Source organism: Chiloscyllium plagiosum, chromosome 1, assembly GCF_004010195.1.
Source record: "Chiloscyllium plagiosum isolate BGI_BamShark_2017 chromosome 1, ASM401019v2, whole genome shotgun sequence".
In the NCBI taxonomy this organism is placed as follows: domain Eukaryota; kingdom Metazoa; phylum Chordata; class Chondrichthyes; order Orectolobiformes; family Hemiscylliidae; genus Chiloscyllium; species Chiloscyllium plagiosum.
Genome location: NC_057710.1, coordinates 123508654 through 123529326, shown reverse-complemented (window position 1 = coordinate 123529326; position 20673 = coordinate 123508654). Strand labels below are relative to the sequence as shown.

Sequence of the window (20673 nt, the reverse complement as noted above, 5' to 3'; positions counted from 1 at the left end):
GCCAATTCACCTGAGCTGCACATCTTTGTGACTGTGGGAGGAAACCGGAGCACCCGGAGGAAACCCATGCAGACACGGGGAGAACGTGCAAACTCCACACAGTCAGTCACCTGAGGCGGGAATTGAACCCGGGTCTCTGGCGCTGTGAGGCAACAGTGCTAACCACTAACCACACTATCCAGGCTAATGTTACTCCTGACACTATGATCCTTTATTTTCCATAATAGACTTTTTCTTTACATTTGATGCCTTTCTTAACTTGTTTAGATAACCACAAAATGTGGGTCTTCCTCTAGAATTTTTCTTTGATGTAAAATCTTGCCAAATATTTTGTGGGAACTGAACTACAGTACATCTACTGGCTATCCTTCATCCACAGCACATTAACTAAATCAAACAAGTCTAATAAATTGGTTAAATACAACTTTTGCTTCACAATTACCTTGAACTTATCCAAGCCGATAGTTGTATTTTTACAGTTAATTTTAACAGCTTCCTCATGACAAATGGCAAGTTAACTGGCCTTTGGCACCCTTTTTATCTCCCTCTCTTCTTGAGTACAGGGGTTATATTTGTTATTTTCTGGTCTGATGGAACTTTTCCTGAACAGAGGGAAGTTCTGGAAAAACAACACCAGCACATCATCTACCTCACTGACCAAGTCTTTTAAGACCCTAAATTAGGTATGTCTGGGATCTTGAGACATGCCAGCCCACAGCCCAATGGGTTTATCTAATACCTCTTCCCTGTTGATTTCATTTCACTAAATTCCAAATAAAAATAGAAATTGCTGGCAGCATCTGTGAAGAGAAATCAGAGTTAACGTTTCGAGTCGGGTGAACCTTCCTCAGAACTCAATTCACTAAATTCCTTTCTCCCTCCCAAATGCTTTTTGTATTTTCTGTAATGAAAACTACTTTGTTTCTGTCTTCAATACATCCACCATTTCCTTATTATCTACGAGTAACTCCTCATTCTCACTCTCTAGAGGATTAGCACTCATCTAGCAGAAACTCATGCTGTCCATTCTTATGTTTTTAGCTAATTTCCTTTCAAACTCTTAATGCCTTTATTCTGATAAGCCTTTAAGTCATTGTCTGGCATTTGTTAAATTTCTAATCAATCTGACCTACTGCTCAACTTTTCAGTTACTAATTTTTTCTCTTTCATTTTGATACTTTCCTTAATTTCTTGAATTCACTGCAGATGGTGGGTCCTTCTTTTAGGACTTTTCATTACAGTAGGAGTAGATTTATTTTGAATATTCTGTGGGGAATATTCCCTAAACATCTGACTCTCTCTACTAACGTATCCTCTAGCCTTGTATGTCCATTCAGTTTCAACTAGCTCAGCCTCCACGCCCTATATAGTTGCCTTTATGTAAGCTTAACATACTAGTCCTGCAACCAATCCCTTTCAAACAGGATGCAAAACTCAATCATATTTTTGTCACATTTATCTAGGTGTGCCTTTACCCTGAGGCTGTGAATTAATCCTGTCACATTATGCAACACCAAGTTTATTATAACTTGCTTGCTGATCAGTTTCAGAATGTGCTCCTTGCAATTACAAGGGAATTGCTGGAAATAACCAAAGAGAGTGACAATATAACAAGAGTTTAAAGATGGGACCGAAAGGTGTGAATGGCAAAATAACAAGCAGCTGCTCCCCTAAAGCAACAAGCAGCAAAGTTAAGAAAGAAGTCTGTAATTTTAGTGGTGGCTGGTGGTCGTGATGGTTGGGAAGGGAAAGGAAAAACAGCATGGGGTAGTGCAGTGAGACAGAAAAATAATTCCAGCCTCAAAATAGCTGAACTCAGTTTTGAGTCCAGGTGTCTGTGGAAGTGCTTATTAGAAAAAATGTGCTTCTTTGACCCTCAGTACCAATGGAATAGCCTTTTTCATTATTTATTAATGGGATGAGGATTTAATTGGCTAGGCCAACATTTTTTTTGCCAACTCCTAGTTGCACTTGATAATATTGTGGCGAGTTATTTTTCTGAACCACTGCATTCCATTAGATCTAGGTAGACCCACAATGCCTTTCAGGAGGCAGTTTCAGGAATTTGACTCAGTTAATGGTCAAAGAAAGCTGTTAATGAGAGAGAAAGCTAGGGAATTAAATTGCAAATAACTAAGCATGCTTGTGGACCGAGTGGAATTAGTCAACAATTAAAGCAGTCATCCAATTAGTGTCTGTCTCCCCAATGTGGAGAAGATCACACCACAAACAGTAAATGCAGTTTAGCAAATTGAAAAAGAAGTATTTGAAAACCGATGCTTCACCCGGAAGCAGTGTTTGAGCCTTGGATGGTGAGGAAAGAGGAACTAAAAGGGCAGATATGACATCACCTGTGCTTACATGGAAAGGTGCCACTGAAAATGATTTTGAAGTGATTAAGCACTGAATCATGCTATTGCAGAAGGAATGCTCCCCTTTGAATCCTGAGGAGAGGGGTGGGGTGGCATACATCAAATTTGATAATACCTTAAATATGGAAGACAGCAAGGTGAAAGGTGAGGACAGGAAAACCTCATCATTGTCTAGGCAGCAGAGCAACAGTGTGGGAAATGGATTAGATGTGGCTGAGGACCCTGTCAACCACAGTTAGGTAGTTCAGTCTTTGGCTGAAGGGGGGGGGGAAAAGGACATATCAAAAGGTGCTGACATGGACAACTGCATCATCAGAACAGCTACGATGGAGACATGGAAACCAGAAGCATCCAATGCAATCTTTCAGGCTGCAAGGTATCATTGGCAAATTTTTAAGTTCTTCTCTGTATTTTAATATCCTGGTCATGGACAAAAAGCAGTGTCTCAGAACTGAACCCTGGGGGTTAAGTATAATTTTCCATCCTCCAAAGTGAAAATCAATAAGTTATTATGACTCACTGTTTTCTGTACTTACGCCACTTTTTTTAAAATCAACCTGACACTGATCCTTCCTTTCAAGGAACCTCAATTGTTTTTAACCAGAGATTAGTTTATAAAATAGTAGAATGTATATTTTGATCAAGTCCTCTCACCATCTGTTCATGGAGATGAATTACTGATTAAGATGAATATCTTGACCTTTTGGTCAAGAAAATAGACAAATAGTGAGAAAAATCATTTACACATGTATTATTTCAGGTTGATCAACACCTACCTCTAATAGCAGGTCTATGAGAGTAGTCTGTTTGCTGGCAGGTGCAAGACATAAATTTTCTACCGCAAGGACACGCATGAAGTCAAATACAAACTTCCTGGCAGGGTGGTTGGTGAGGAAGGTCTTCGCCCCGACATTACAATATTCTGATTGACTCCTATTCATGCCTGTATCACCTGCAAATGCCTTGAATTCTTCAGCAGGAGAGCCGACATCATCATCATGATCAGTCACCTAAAAAACATCCCATTTTAGAAAAGCAACTTTACAGATACATTGTACTTTTTAAAGTAATAAAACATCCCAAAGCAAATCACAGAAATATTACAAAACAAAGTATGATATTGAGCGACATAAGGAGATATCAGGTTACACAACCAAAGGTTGGGTCTAAAACGTAGGTTATATTGTATGCTTAAGGGATGAAAGTGAGAAAGTGAGTAAGGATATTCCAAAAGTTAGGAAAATTAAAGGCCACCAACTGTGCAGTATTTACAATTTGGGAGGAACAAAAGGCCAGAATTAGAGGAGTACAGATGGAGCAGAAGATTGTGTGGAGGAAATTCAGTAATAGGGAGGGGCAACTCCACAGACAGATTTGAAAACAAAATCAAGCATACTTAATGCTCTCCCCTGCAACAAGTTTAGTGGCTGGAGGCACTTAATTGGAGAAAAGGATACCCAGTGAGCACCTGTCACCTTCCAGCCTTTGCCTTATTTAAGGATATGGCAGGACAGCTCATGGATGATCGTCCTGACTCCTCACCAATTACTCACCATAACTGAGCAAATATCTGGGCAGAGGCTTCTTTTTTTATGCTTGCGGGTTACCAAAGAGATCTCTCATATACCCAATTGCAATACATGGTATCAGCAGAAGGACCTCATGAAAGTCACCTGTCATGTTTTCTGCTCCCCCTCCAATAACCTGCATTCCTTGACTACCTCTTGCCATGACTTTACTTGTGGTTTGGATCCTCTAACAATCCTGGGTGTTGGTGAATGCATTACAAGGAGCAGCTGCTAACTCCCCAGTGGCATTACTGAGCAAAGAAGAGCTGCTGATCTGTGATCATTGTCAATGGGACTTCTGTCCCTGTGATCCTCGGTTTTGGGTGAAGGCACACTGCTATGCAGTGGTGAATAATTAGCACTTAATCAGTTGGATCTTTTGTAAAAAAGGAGATACAAGGTTTTTTGTTTGCTTCATAGTCAACAGGCAAGATTCTCATCACCTACATTAAATTCTGCCGATTGTGTTGCTTGACTGAGAATGAATGTAGGTCAGTGAGCATAGAAGTGTGGTGAATGGGACTTGCTCATAGTTATGACCTGGATGGCAAAGTTGTGAATAACCTCAAGTTTATGTAGAGTAGTATATGGAAGAAGAGTAAGGAGTACATTTCAGCAGATGTATTACAGAGGTGGAAATTAGCTCAATGATTGCATGAATACAAGGCCAAAAACATATTTTGGGATCAAATGTGACATTTAATCCCACACTATGGTCTAGAACAGGAATGGAGCCAGTAGCCAATGCACAGAGTTCTGAATGGCAACCAAAAGCCCTGGCTTCAGTCTTAATATTTAACGAGAGGAAATTTCTGTTGAATCCCTTCCAGCATGTCCAAGCAGTCCAATAAGTGAAAACTAACACCTTGCCTTCAAATGGTTAAGGAGAAGCAGGGATATGACAACAAAAAAAGCGACAAAGTATAAGGTCAATGAAACCAGAGACATTATTCTAAGAGCTGGAAGAGAGCCATTACAAGTGAATCCCTTGCTATGAAAAATAGGTAAGAACAGACCAGATGAGAGTAGTTACATCAACTTGGTCAATAGTGGGAAGCAGTTAGAGGATAGTGCGGTCAAACACATCAATAGTTGTTGACAGGTCAAGAAAGGTGAAAAGGAGTTCAACTTTGTCACAATCACATATAATATTTGCGTTTCAATATGGTGGCTGCAACAGAAACCTGACTGAAAGGGTGCAACCATGAAGGTCTGAGTAAATGGGAACAGATTTGGAATGTGACTTTATTGTATATGGACCTGAGGCATAAGCACCACCTCAGTGTGAAGCTGTCTTGTGAACCTCTGGGTGGACCAGCCCACGATCTCAAAAGGATTAAGACCTATTATTGAGGTTCCTCTCATATATGCAATGTCCATCCTTTCAGTGAGACTTGCACACTCAGTGCATGACAAGTAATAAAGTATATCTTGCTTAAGATAAGATATTCTCATTGGACAAGCAAGTGTTTTCCTTCACCACACCTGACCAATTGGGTCCAGTAATTCCATACCATAAAAGATGATGGCAACAAATGTAACCCATTTTGAACAACACTCCAGACAGTCTCACACACAAAAGGTGATCAGCAGTGAAGACTGTACATCCAATACTGTGAGCAACAGTGTGGATTCAATTTAACCACCTCTTAGTATTCATTGGCAGTGATGCAGGTCATGGTATTTCCAGCATCTTTAGACTCAGCCTGCTCATGAGGAGAGTCAACAATATGGAAGAGCTGAACACTTAAAAACATTACAGAAGAAACCTTCTTGGGAAGATTCAACAAGGAATAATCTATAATCAAAGGAAAAGCATTCTGACTTGGGAAAAGATGCTTTGCGGCAGGGAGTTAAGAGCTCCCTGAAGAAAGGGAATTAATTACTAGCAAATAGGAGCAGTCCTGATTTGGCATTCAACGTAAAGTGAACAGATGTTGGACACTCCTTGAGTGAAGTTAAATCGCCGGTTAAATCCAAAAAGAATACAACAGTACAACAAATGGAAAGTGAAAATGTTAGAAAGTACTTGCAGCTCAGATAAAATCTTTACAGAACAGTGGGCATACTCAATGTGGCAAAGTTACAGCAAAGGAAATCAAGGGCCAGAAAATCAATTTAAACTAAGGTTACAGATCTGGGCATGTCAATAGCCAGAATTAAAGTGAAAATGTAGCAGATAAGAAATCTCATCAGTCCTCAAAGTGGTGTAATAAGACTTTATCAAGATTAGATTAGATTACCTACATTGTGGAAACAGGCCCTTCGGCCCAACAAGTCCACACCGACCCTCCGAAGAGTAACCCACCCAGTCCCATTTCCCTCTGACTAACGCACGTAACACTACGGGCAATTTAGCATGGCCAATTCACCTGACCTGCACATCTTTGGACTGTGGGATGAAACCGGAGCACCCAGAGGAAACCCACACAGACAGTCACCCGAAGCTGGAATCGAACCTGGGAAAGTAGGAAGCAATTAGTCAAACTGCAGAGAATAGGAATCAACCGGGGGGGGGGGTTGTGGAATTCCTGAAGAAGGGCTTATGCCCGAAACGTCGATTCTTCTGCTCCTTGAATGCTGCCTGACCTGCTGCGCTGATCAAACTGAGTGCAAGTTTTGCTCGCCCAAAGCAGTGGGTGGCTCGGTGGTTAGCACTGCTGCCTCACAGCGCCCGAGACCCGGGTTCAATTCCCACCTCAGGCAATTGTCTGTGTGGAGTTTGCACATTCTCCCAGTGTCAGCATGGGTTTCCTCCCACAGTCCAAAAATGTGCAGGTTAGGTGAACTGGCCATGCTAAATTGCCCGTAGTGTTAGGTGAAGGGGCAAATGTAGGGGAATGGGTCTGAGTGGGTCACTCTTCAGGGTCAGAGTGGATTTGTTGGGCCGAAGGGTCTGTTTCCACACTGTAAATAATCTAATCTAAAAACAAACTTGCAACTAGTTTCAGCTTTTTCCACATTTTATTAACAAGTCAACAGGTGATTTATGACAACAATCACAAGCAACAGATAATCATAGACAATTTAAAGTTTACATAGTAAAACAGGGCATCGAAACCAATGATAAGTTTCAAGCCGTGTCATTCTGGGACAAAAGTGCAATTAGAAATTGTGATATTTTTGAAGTTTATGCCATGCTAACAACATAAAAATATACAAAATGCAGCTAAGTTAAGAGTGTGGCTAGATATCCTAATGACAGCAAAAATGCCACTTCCTTCATCAAATCACCTTAAGCACTCAGTTTCAAGGAATTAACTAAATGGCAGTGGAGGTGATGCTATTAAAGCATTTCACTTGTGAATAGTACAATCAAAATTTGTGATCTTCATAATGCACTTTAAAAACCATCCTCAGTCTTGGCCACTTAGACAACAGCTCAATTGGTCAAAGCCCCTCTTTCCAGTCTTGTTTAACACAGTTGACTTCTTTATAGCCAATTAGGTCCCTCATCCACATTTTGTTCTTCATCCATACATCTCAAATACCAAGACCAGTTTGACAGAGACAGACATTAATAATGTGCAAAATCAAACAAAGTACTTTTCACAATATTATCCATTTTTCATTTAATTCACTTCTCAGAACTTTGTGCAAATGACTCACAATTATGCTAAGTAATTTAGCATAAATTAAAGACTCACCATTTCTGAATATGGTCTGATGTTAAAAGGAAAGACTGTTGCTGCAAAAGCACAAAGGAAATCTGGGCTTGTCCAAAGTGGAGCTAAATCTGGAACATTGTGATATAAGTAACGAAAAAACTGCATCAAAGTGACTGGGTACTCTCTAAGCCAAGAACCTTCCTCTTCAGACTGCCAGGGCTATAGGAAGATACAATATGTTAAGGTCAAGACAAAACAAGTCCTTCATTTTCATGTCTAACTTAATTTGACGCTAAATACATCACTAAGCATGTGTAGAATTTTTTTAATTTCAATGTAGTTTAGATTAGATAGGTTTTTGTAGATTTCAGACCAATTGAAGTGGAAATGTGTTCTTTGCTTTCAAGTAACATTGAATAGCAAGGTTTTACTTTCACAATTAATTTCATCTAAGTCTTTATACAGTTAATAAGCTGAATTTGATTTGTATATACTTACAAGATTGAGCATACTCCTCAGCATTCCCAACAATAGAAAAGCAGATTCTGAGCATACTGTGTGAACTGATGCAACTACTGTTCCACTGGAAGCAGGAACACCGAAGATAAATGTCCAGATAGAATCCAAATCAAACTGTATTAAGAAAGCACGTGGAAAGATACCCAGTTACCATTTGAACTATTTTTTCTTATATGTTGCAGTATTATGCTACAATTGCAAAATTTACAGGCTGTTTTGCTACAGTTCTACATGAGAGGGAGTTACCCTCAAATTTGAAAGAACCATTTTATTCAGACCAGCAGATTCTGTATTGATAGATAAATTTAGCACTGATGGATTATTCAAGTACTGGGAATTATTTGCTGTATTATGCAATGGTAATACTAGAAATTTGCTTTTATATCAATATATTTAATTACAAAACTACACGTTTTAAAAAGGGATCGTGTTGCCTCACCATATTTTAGTTTGATAGACAAGTGACAGAAGGAACAATATCAATTTGTATTGATATAACAGATTTAGCATAATAAAATTTCCCAAGACCGTGGACAGGGACATTAGAAAACCAAGTATTATTTGGAGCAATATAAGAAGAAATTAACTGAGATGACAAAAAGTTAAATTTTAACAGGCGTTTTAAAGGAGCAAACAGAGAGGGGCAATGAGTTGTTGGTAGAACATTCCAGAGTTGGGGGCAGGCAACTGAGGGTCAATGATTCAATGAAAATTGTGGGAGGTGGACAAAAGACAAAGAATTAGAACAACCAGATGTCTGTATTTTGGCTGCTTTACATTGTACTATAATTATTGTACTGTTTAAGTTTGTTTTTTCTTTCTACGTTGTTATGATCCTGTGCTGAGGCACTTGTACCCAAGATGGCACCTCGTGTGGTGACATTATACACTTTTCACTGTACTCCTGCACTTATGAGTACACATGACAATAAAATCAAATAAATAGAACAAAAATAAATGTCTGAAGGCTGAGGCTGGTGAATATTACTGTGATAGTGAAGGAAGAATCAATTAAAAATAAGGATGAAAATGTTAAAATCAACTCCTTATTTGACTGTGAATCAACGTAACTTGGTGAGCACAGGGTAATAGGGGATTTGTCGCAAGTTAAGACAGTCAGTAGAGTTCTGGATGACCTCACGTTTGTGGATGTAAAATGTAGAAAACCAGGCATGAATGTATGTTAACTACTTGAGATTAGAAGAATGCATGGTTGAAAGTACTTCTATCTAAACTTAAAAAACATGTATCATATCTCGGAGTAGAAAATTATGGTAACTTGTAGTGAAGGTGCTCGTTAAATTATTTCTCAGAATTTCAAAAGACTCTTCAGAAAATCCATCAAGTTTGTTTACGAATCCAAATACTTATTGGCAAAATGGCAATAGCTGACCTACCCCATTGTACTTCATCTACACTATTGATGTGAAATCAGCACTAAAATAACTCCAGATTTTCTAAATGAGACTAAATTGTAGAATCATACAGTGCAGAAGATGCCCTTTAACCCACTGAGCTACATCAAAGCAAAAGTGTCACCTGACCTTCAACCTAACCCCAGGTATCAGCACCTGGCCCACAGCTAGGACAGGAAATTGATATAATTTCCAATCTATACGAACAAAAATGGAAAAAAATCAACTTTTGTTTTGATTTCATAAATATAGAAGCAGCTCCAAAATTGACTTCTGAATGCTGCCACAATTCTCAGTCTGCTCCACTTTCTTTCATTGCCAATATGATCTTCTTAGCAGCGTATTCTTAAGTTATAATTTTCATCAGCTGATTTCAAAGATTTGAATTTCCAAGGTCCAGAATAATCATTAAATATTGACCTAATTGGTTTTTTTTGATAGAGGTAAGCCATCACTCGTTAATTTAAAGTCATCCTGAGAAAGTAGTTTGTTTGAATCTTTCAGATTCTCAATGTTCAAAATGCTATAAACAAAGCAGAAACACACTAACTCAAAAACAGATGGTGTGATTCACAACACAGTGACAAGTTGACTCTGGCATGTTTCCCAGAGGTCTCATTGAAGGATCGGACATTGGGAAGGAATGGGTCAAGCTACCAACTCTTCTCCTTGCTTGCCGCACTGCTTTCTTCTTTGCTATCACTCACTTGTGCCTGTGTGCATCCTCAGAGGCCTGGGGTTAGTGAATCACCAGCTGCAACCATCGTCACCCTGGAAATGCTGCTGGTTTACCATTGGCTGGTAGTTCTTGGTAGCAGGACATTCATTTGTATCCTTCAGCCCAGAAGTCATCCAGCTACTAGGCTATGGCACAAATTGCTACAGGCCTTCCTCAAATGAGGCAATGCGGAGATCTGTCCAACTGTCTAGCCAGCAGCTGAGACCTCAACACCTCCACAAAATAGCACCTATTAGCAGCAAAACAGTTTGCTGCAGACGTTTAACACTAAATATGAACAATATGAAACAGTGAGTCACTTGTGTTCCTGTAGCTTATAGGATAAAGCATCTCAAGATTCAAGTCAGCCATCACCAATGGGATAAAATAGAATGAAACTGATGCTGTATTATAAAAACAGGTGTAAAAAATATTATATCTAGACTTGAAACAAAGCAGCTAAAATTATTAAACATACAGTCCAAAAATGTGCAGGTTAGGTGAATTGGCCAAGCTAAATTGCCTGTAGTGTTAGGATGAAGGGGTAAATATGGGGGGGTGGGTGGGTGGGTTGCTCTTCAGGGGGTCGGTGTGGACTTTTTGGGCCGAAGGTCCTGTTTCCACACTAAGTAATCTACTCTAATATGTCATAGTTTAAAGTGACAAAGCATTCAATTGCATTGGTTGAAAATAATTTGCCATTCTTACTCCATTTTATTACTTGTAAAATTGTTTTAATTCTTTAAATACATTTGTGAACCAAATGGTCTCAAAATTGGATAAAATAAGACTACTTCCCCACTTCTACATTTTCAACTTCAGGTTGGAATGGGAAAAATCATGTTATTCCATATTAATGCGTTAGACCCTTAAATGTATTCAATGAATTTAAATGAAGTAACAAAATGGCACCCAAACTTTTAAAAATTAATAAAGAATAAAATTATATGAATTACATACCTGGAGGCTTTCTGGCAGTTCAGTAACTGGCTGTTGGAGGAAAAGGGCCATCAACAGAAAATATAGTTCAGGCACATTGGTATGTTTGGGTAAGAATGACTGAAGAATATAAAAACCAGGGACGTGACAAGCATCACGGTTTATCTCACGCACTGTTGATCTACCACCAGCAATTCTGCCAACATTGAAACCTAAAAATGACAAGTTACAAATATTGTTAGATAAAAATCAGTTGTTACAATAATTTTGCATTAAAAAATAACCTCTTCAGTGAAAGGTAACGTGACTTCTAATCAACATAACATGACTGCACAGCATCATAAAGAAAATTTAAATTGTTTTAAATTATGCTGCAAATTATCTTACTTGCATTTAGTCTGAAGCAAGAAGAGTTTTATGTCATATCTTAGCAGTTAGGTAACTTTTTAAATTTGTTCATGGGACAAAGCTCTTAATTGCTCTAGAAGAGACAGTGATGAGTTGCCTTCTTGCACTGCTGCAGTTCTTGAGGTATAGGGCCACTCAGTGCTGTCAGAAAGGGATTTTCAAAATTACTCAGTGACAGTTAAGGAATAGCAAAAACTGTTCCAAGTCAGGACAATGTATGACTTTGAGGAACTTGCAGGTGGTGGTGTACCAAACATGTGCCACCCTTGTCTTCAAGGGATCAATTATTTTTTGAAGATGCTGTCAGAAGAGCCTTGATGAGTTACTGCAGTGCATTTTGTAGATGATACACACTCTGGTCTCTGTTCATTGTTGGTTAAAGGAGTGAATGGAATGTTAATCAAGTGTGCTGTTTGGTTTTGGAAAGTGTCAAGCTTCTAGTGTGTAGTTGGAGCTGCATTCATCCAGTCATATGTCTAATTGTCTTCTGACCAACATCGTAGAGGCGCACAAGGGAAAAAGAAGGCATGTTACTGGTCACAGAATTTCTAGCCAAAAACAAAAAAAATGCTGGTAAAACTCAGCAGTCCTGGCATTATCTATGGGGAGAAAGCAGAGGCAGTATTGAGTCCAGTGACTGTCGTGGCTTGGCACTTGAGTGGCGTGAATGTTACTTGCCACTTATCAGCCCAAACCTGAACATTGCCCAGGTTGTACTGCTGTATGTTGAGCAAAGATCCTTTTGGGTAGGGCCTTTAAATTTACATATCCACACCTCAGTGCTGGAGAGGCAGGAATGGGATTAAAAACAGTTAGGATGACCACATGCATATGTTACCCAGGAACTCAAGAACTGCATTAATATCAGCCTTTAAACAGACAGCCTGAACAGTCAATCGTCATGCATGCAAATCCCACCTTCAGTACTTAAAGTATTGAAGCTACTGGAAACTGATATCCTGTCACAATTGCGGCGCAATTCAATTGTTTTAGATTAATCGTTTAATAGATTAAAATGATACTGCTGCAATTTAGGCAAATAAATCAGCATTGAAAGCAAACAGTTTTTTCTCATCAGACAGGGCTTCTACACCACTCCAAACTGCAAGCAATACCCTTGTAGAATTGCTACCAATTTATAAGAACATCCATTAATACAGCGCTTTTCCCAGCCTGAGGATAGCCCTAAATGCTAAACAGTCAATGAATTATTTTTAGGTGCAATATAGGAAAGTCCTACAGGAATTTGCTTTTAGCAAGGCCCATAGTTTTCAAGGATGAGTCGGAATGGGAAAGACACAAGTAGCAAGATGAAGAAGTTTAATATGGTTTTGATATTGCGGGATAACTTCAAGTCACCATACCAATAGAAATCCTCCACACAGATCCAATATATCTACCTAAACAGGCAGAGAGAATTTCTTTGGTTTAAAGCATCATGTAAAAGATGGCATACAACATCTATCAGTTTAAAAGTGATATGTCAGGCTGGATTATACACTAAACCTTGAAGGCTTCAGAAACTATAAACGTTTCCTGTATTTCCTGAATAGTATTTATCAAAAGGTACATGTGAAATTTTGTTTACAGTTCCTTCTTCTTTACCATAAAGTGTTTGAAAATGTAATACATTTCTTGTTTTCTTATTGTATATTCAGTGTACCGCTCAGGAACTTATTTTCACAGCAAATATGGTAAAACTCATGCATTTTATAGCCACCTCCTCAATCAAACCAAACTGACATTGGAAAAATAATTATAAGGCATCCCAACTATATTGCTGTACATAATTAATTTAAACCAGTTTAGAATACCAGACTTTCGTGATAAAATGGTATTCTATGTACAGAGAAGGTGCCTTAGTAAAGCAGCAAACTATTTAAGTTTTGAATATCGGGTCACTGGCATTTATCTCCAGACTTAGAAAATTGATGTAGGACTATAGGCATATACAGTTGAGACCAGACAAGGATGACCGTTTTCTTTCCAGAAAACAAAATCCTCAAAAGAACCATGTAGGTTTAAATAAGATCTTAAAACAGTTTCATAATTTTTAGTTCCAGATTTCATTTTTTGTATAATCTGAATTCAAATTCTTAAGTAACCATAACATGATTTGAAGTTTCACTATCTGGACTGGTTTGACCGTTGATTAATCATCCAATAAGAGAAGGATTCCACCATGGATACGTCACATTTGATTTTTTGGGAGGAGCTACACAAAACATAATGCCTCCTATATAATGCAGAAAGCAAACAGGCAAATTCCAGATGTACCAGCAACATTGTGCAACAGTAAGATTTCACACATACCTAATACAGTTCCAATTTTATTTGTGAGAACAGAGTCAGTCTGGTCGAGCCAGCCTCCTCCAGAAAGCCCTTCCTTAAACTTGGCAAGGATCGACTGGTTGCTCAGCAGTACAACAAGAATTCGCATTGCTGCAGTGACAGTAGTGGGATGCAGGTGCTCTTCCATGAACATCAAAAGCCAGTCAAAACCCCAAATCTTCACCAATTCTTCACATGCTCTGTGGGTTTGTTGTTATAGGTATGTTTTGAAAGGGAAGAATTAATCAAGTAAGCTAACATTTCAGGCTAGAAATAGGGTAGAAAGCAGTTTTAACAACATAATAGAAATCCAATTGCAAGAACAGCATTTAGCCTTACATATCAAATAACATCAAAATTACTTAACCACCAACCTCGGGCCCTGGTGAAGAGTGATTGGCCAGCTGCATACAAAATAAAATAGAATTTCTCTGTACTAAGCTGCTAATTGGTATTTACATGTACTGTGGAGGTGAAATTTCTGTTGTTGCTGCACACAACAGACTAAGTGACTAGTTACTGAGGAAAGGAGCATACATTTATAATTTTCTTATATGTTAAGAACAATTAAACTGAAAAAAAAATGATGTTAAAAAACATTGCTTAAATGTTCTAAGACGACAAGCAGAAATTCTTGAAAAATATTTTATATAGTCAAAATTATCCTCAATTTGAAATTCTCCCACAGCTACTTAAATCCACCCACAGCGATCACACAAATATTAATGTGTGATTTTTACTTGATATGCAGTACAAGGTAACAAAATTAGACAGTAGACAGTGTACATTGCACATTATATATAGATATATATTAATTACAGCAAACTATAATTCCAGCAATACTTACTGTGGATTAACACTGTTTTTCTCTTTTGAAGTATACAATAACTTTAGCAGGATATCCAAAAGTCTGTTTCTCAACAGAATGGCATTAGCTGAAACCAGGCCACCCAAATCATCATCGACACCTGACAAACATGTGAAATATCCAAGTCTTCAAAACTCATCTCTAGATAATCTTCAAATAAACAATATTTTTACATATTGCTGGAGGCTTGAAAGAATCCAAGTATTAGATAATTACTATTAGTTAACTAAAAAGGAAACAGAGGTGGGGTATAAAGGAAGGTATCAGTGACAATGTTGAGAATGATATAGGTGCCACAGACCACGATGAGAATTCAGATTCTGTGGAACTAAGAAATAGTCAGGCAAAGAAGCCATAGATGGGAGTCATCTGTAGATCACTGAAGAGCTATATCATTGTAGAACCAAGTATGAATCAGGAGAAGATGGAGGCATAATAGAACGGCATTAAAAACCTTCCTGCAAACAGGCTATTTTAGAACCATGTGTAAAGAGTGTGGATTAATAAGATAGGGTATTCTTTAGAGGGTAGAATTTTAAATTCAGCTTGAGAGAAAACAATTTGGGTCTCAAACCAGCGTCCTCAACTTAAATAAAAGGCAAGTACAGAGGTAGGAAAGATGAGTTGAATAAAGCATGTTGGCAAAATAATCGAAGGGGAAAACAGTGCCTGAGCTTTGGAGGACATTTAAATGGATATTTCACAACACGCAAAAATATATTCCAGTCACAAAGAACAACTTAGAGATAAGGATGAATATCCATGGTTCACCAAGTTAAAAGTCACACCACACCAGGTTATAGTCCAACAGGTTTATTTGGAAGCACTAGATTTCAGAATGCTGTTCCTTCATCAGGTGGTGGTGGTAAGACACAGAATTTACAACAAAAATTTACAGTATGATGCAATTGAAATTATACATCAAAAAAGACCTGGATTGTTCAAGTCTCATTTTTCAGAATGGCCATGTTGGTTTCAGTTCTTTCATATTTAAACCCAGAACTTTTTTGTAAAAAAAGTCACATTCTCAAGATTCTGTAAATCCCTTTTTTAGGAACAGAATCAGTCTGAACATTGGTGCACAGACAGCCTCACAGAGGGCACCTCACATCTTCAGTGCATTATCTGAGCTGACATGGCACCTATTGTTAAATTTCACTTGAGAATGTAACTTTTAAAAAAAGTTCTAGGTTTAAATATGAAAGAACTGAAACCAAAATGGTCATTCTGAAAAATGAGAGACTTGAACAATCCAAGCTTTTTTCGATATATAATTTCAGTTGCATCACACTAAATTTTTGCTATAAATTCTGTGTCTTATGATCTTATACTGCACAACCATCTGAAGGAGGTGCAGTGCTCTAAAACCTAGTGCTTCCAAATAAACCTATTGGACTATAACCTAGTGTTGCAAGACTTTTAAACTTTGTACACCCCAGTCGAATACTGGAACCTCCAAATCATGATTCACAAAGGTGGTCATAAGTAGTTAGCGGTTTATAGTAGCCAGGGGATTTGTTTATTTTTCCTTTTTTTAGGAAGCAACAATGGACAATTACAAAGTTAATAAAGATGGAGAAAAAATATGAAAATAAGGTAAATAGAAAATCAAATAGCAAGAGCATTAATAACAATCTACATGAAAAATGGCAGATAATTTAAATCAACATTTTACATTGGTCTACATGATGGAAGATACTACAAACATCCCAAAAATAACAGATAACAAAGTGCTTGTACTAGGAAGAATCAAAAGGGAGATTATTTAAATGGGGAGTGAGTCTAAACAATTGTAGTGCAGAGGGATTAAGTGTTCTTGTGCATGCATCACAAAGGTAGCTCACAGATAAGGCAAATATAACTTGCGAGGGAGTCAAATCTTAAATAGTGAAGTCATGTTACAACTATACAGAGTGTCAGTGAGGGCGGCATGGTGGCACAGTGGTTAGCACTGCTGCCTCACAGCGTCAGAGACCCAGGTTCAATTCCCGCCTCAGGTGACTGACTGTGTGGAGTTTGCACGTTCTCCCCGTGTCTGCGTGGGTTTCCTCCGGGTGCTCCGGTTTCCTCCCACCATCCAAAGATGTGCAGGGTCAGGTGAATTGGCCATACTAAATTGCCTGTAGTGTTAGGTAAGGGGTAAATGTAGGGGTATGGGTGGGTTTCGCTTCGGCGGGTCGGTGTGGACTTGTTGGGCCGAAGGGCCTGTTTCCACACTGTAATCTAATCTAATCTAAATCTAAACTACATACAGTTTTGATCCCTGGCTTTAAGAAAGAACGTACTGGCATTGGAGCCAGTTCAAAACAGAATCATTAGACTGATTTCTAGGACAAAGGGATTGATTTATCAAAAACTGCTCACACAGGCATTGATTCATTAGCAATTAGAAGAATGAAGAATGATTTTATGGAAACATACAAAAGTGAGGACAGTTACAGGGTAGATTTTGAGAAGATGTTTTCACTAGTGAGGGAATCTTAATAGACTTTTGAAATATCACAGAGTTCAGGGCTATGATGAGCTGGTGTGGAGTGAGTGTTGAGGCCTGGGATGGATTAGCTATGATCTTGTTGATTTTCAAAGGATGATTGATGGGTTAAATGGCCTACTCCTGCTCCTATTTCTTATGGTTCTTGTGTACAAGTCAACTCATTACATATCCATGTACACAATAAAATAAAAATAGGAGAAAGTGAGGACTGCCGATGCTGGAGATCAGAGTTGAAAAGCACAGCAGGTCAGGCAGCATCCAAGGAGCAGGAGGAGCGTTACATTCCTGATGAAGCGCTTATAATAGAGAGGATAGCTCTATTACAGGCTACGTTCCATTGACAAAAACATTCTCTTGCATAAAAACACATTTTGACATTTCTTCACTGGTTTTGACAAGTTGGACAGTTCGAAAATGGTTTGTGCACAGCTTACGTACATCTTCTCTGCGATCAACTGTCCCAGAATGGAACCTAACAGCTACATACAAAGAATACTTGATACACTCTATTCCCTGCATAAATCATCCCTAATTCTCTGTTTCAGGGCACCCTGCAGAGGTACCTCAGTTCACCAAAGGGTTTCCTGGCCATCCAAATTAAATGCAGAGAGAAAAGTCATGGTCCTACGTGGTCTAATCTCTATATTCCAGATAGCAGACACCAAGAATTCCAATATCCAATTTCATCAGCAGCAATCATTTAAATGGCCTTTAGGAGGCATGCTTATGCGAACTATGTCTCACCACCAATCTCTGTCACTTGTCTAATCCAACTAATTATGTCTTTATTCTTTATGATCCTTAACTTCCACACTGGACTCCAAGTTTAAGAATTCATGAATTTGTCAATTTCCAGAGGTATACTGATTATATTCAGTTTATTTATTCTCTTCATCTATTAAAAATCTATTGCTACTCTTTTCAAAATCATTGATCAACATCAGAACCCAGATGAGCCAAAACTTTCTCCGGCTTCTTGGAGGCAATGTAGAAATGAGCATACTTCACTCGCATCAATATCTATGTGGTCTTGACTTTGAGCAACTTCCCTGCTGCCATTTCAGATTACTTTATATATCCTTCACCAATACTATAATGACAAGACACGGCTGGATGAAGATAGTCCCCATAATCAATTGTTTATGAAGTGTACTACAGTATTCCCCTTCTAACCAATTAGAGCAAGTCACTGTTTCTTAAATTCACCTCTGGTTTTTTATCTCCCCTTCTCAATCTGGAATTTTATTTCAACTGTAAATGAATTTTTGTTTGGGGAACTTCTTCATATTGATCTTAAAATTACTTTCAATTAGCTAGACCTTTCTTCTCCACATTCCATCCCACAGTTTGAAGTAAAGATCCAGATCTACCTTTGCCAGATTGTTTACGACTTCACAAACCACATAGGATCACTTCTTCAAAACTTTCAATCCAGGCTGAAAAGTCTAAGTTTCTCAAGTATTTATAATTTCTCAGACTCCTGACACCAGGGATTAAGCATGGTTCTTTTCTGGACTATCGCCTCGTGGCTCAGAGACCAAATATGGATACAGTACTAATCAGTTGGCCCGCAGTACTGCAGATAATGGTTGCTGAATTACATTCAATTAGTTGACTATGTCGTCCAGCATTCTTCAATAGTGGACGGGCAAAAATGTTTTCCTTCAGATTATCTCACACACTTATGTTGATTCAGTGTTATTTTTACATTTTCCACTAAAGTTGCATCTATAGTGCAAGTGCGCACCAAGTCACCTAAGCACAAAATAAGTTTAAGCATCCAGGTAGCCCTGATCTACCTTTCAAACTTTTATGATTAGAATAGGGAGAAACAGTCAGAGACAGAGAAAAGAACCAAATTAAAACGGCCAAGTTAATCAAATATTAGACTAAGTCATATAGTCAATATACAAAGAAATTTTAAACAAGAGACATGTAGCTTACCTTCTTCCTTTTCCTCATTTTTTGCTTCCATGATAATAAATTTCTCACAGACTGCAAAAGTAGGCAACGTAGAAGACAGAAACTGACCAAACCTTGATACAAGAAAAGTGAAAATTAACAAATATCTACCTGCAAGATTGGAATACCAAAGGCATTTATAACTATTTACTATAATATGTTTGTCACCACCATAACTTTAGTTAGGTAAATAACATCATCTTGCTTTCCTGGTTTTCTTCATGTCACTCTTAACCATCAATTGCTGTCAGGATAAGATCAGAAAAGGGGATGATCTCTGATGATTACACAATGTTTAGTACCATTTGCAACTGCTTAGTCCTTAAGGAGATAATTCACAACTCGACAAAAATATATCCCAGTAAGGAAAGATTTTTTGAGAGAGATAAACCATGGCTAACAAAGGAAGTTTAGGTGAGCACTAAGTTGAAGGAAAATGTATGTAAAGTGGCCAGAGTCAGTGATAATGTTAAAGACTGGGGTAAATTCAGAATCCTGCAAAGGAGCAGTAAGAATATAATAAAGACAAAGAAAATAAACTACAAGGGCAAACCAGCGAGAACTATAAAAACTGACAATAAGATATTCTTTAAATATATAAAAAGGAAGCGAGCGGTCAAGGTGAATACAGGCCCCTTAGAAAGTAGTTTTGTGGAACAAGGAAATGGCAGATGGGTTAAACAGATATTTTCAATAGTTTTTACAGTAGAAAATACTTTGAACATCCCATTAATACTGAAGAACACAGGGAAGGAATTAAGTATCATCACCATCACTAAACTAGTATTGTTAGACAAACTAATGGGGCTAAAGGCAGATAAGTGCCTTGGCCCTGATGGTTTGCATCCTAGGAATTTGAAAGAAGCAGTTACAAAGATAATGGATGCACGGTTTGTAATTTTTCAAAAAAACTCGAATTGTGGAGAAGTACCAGAGAATTGGAAAACTGGTAATGTGAGAAACCTATTTAAAAAAGGAGGGAGGCAAAAATCAGCTAACTATAGATTGATTACTTTACCATTTATTATCAGAACAGAATTTTAATCTATTAAGGAAGCAACAGCAGAGCATTCAAAAAATCATAATTTAATGAAGAGAAGTCAGCATGGCCTCATGGAAGGGAATAGAGTCTTACTAATGTATTAGCCCTTTCTGAGGAAGTCTTACCAGATGGATAGAGGGGAACCAATAGATGTGTTGCATTTGGCAATGTAGAAATCACTAAAGAAGGTTAAGTCATGACAGCCCATGGTATCAGAGGTAGTACACTGGCATGGATAGAGAATTGGCTCACAGGCAAGAAATAGCGAGTGGGAATATGGAGTTATTTTTCAGGACGGGGACCCGTGACCAGTAGAGTTCCACAGGGATCAGTACAAGCATCATAACTGTTTACAATTTAACTTGTAGGAGGGAAGTAAATGTATTGTAACCAAATCTGTAGATTCCACAAAAACAGGTGGAATATAAG

The 20673-nt window shown here is 38.2% G+C and overlaps 1 protein-coding gene across 5 annotated transcripts in view; it reads right to left on the bottom strand.

Annotated features, from left to right (window-relative positions):
* Positions 1–20673, bottom strand: part of wdfy3 (WD repeat and FYVE domain containing 3) — a 402022-nt gene that overhangs the window by 147237 nt on the left and 234112 nt on the right. For all 5 annotated transcript variants that reach the window (XM_043696098.1, XM_043696088.1, XM_043696116.1 and 2 more), the window contains 7 exons: positions 19185–19276; positions 14726–14846; positions 13861–14078; positions 11161–11351; positions 8047–8181; positions 7588–7767; positions 3149–3382 (listed from right to left, as the gene is read on the bottom strand). In XM_043696098.1, the coding sequence (XP_043552033.1) occupies positions 3149–3382; positions 7588–7767; positions 8047–8181; positions 11161–11351; positions 13861–14078; positions 14726–14846; positions 19185–19276 (1171 nt within the window). The remainder of the gene's footprint in view (positions 1–3148; positions 3383–7587; positions 7768–8046; positions 8182–11160; positions 11352–13860; positions 14079–14725; positions 14847–19184; positions 19277–20673) is intronic.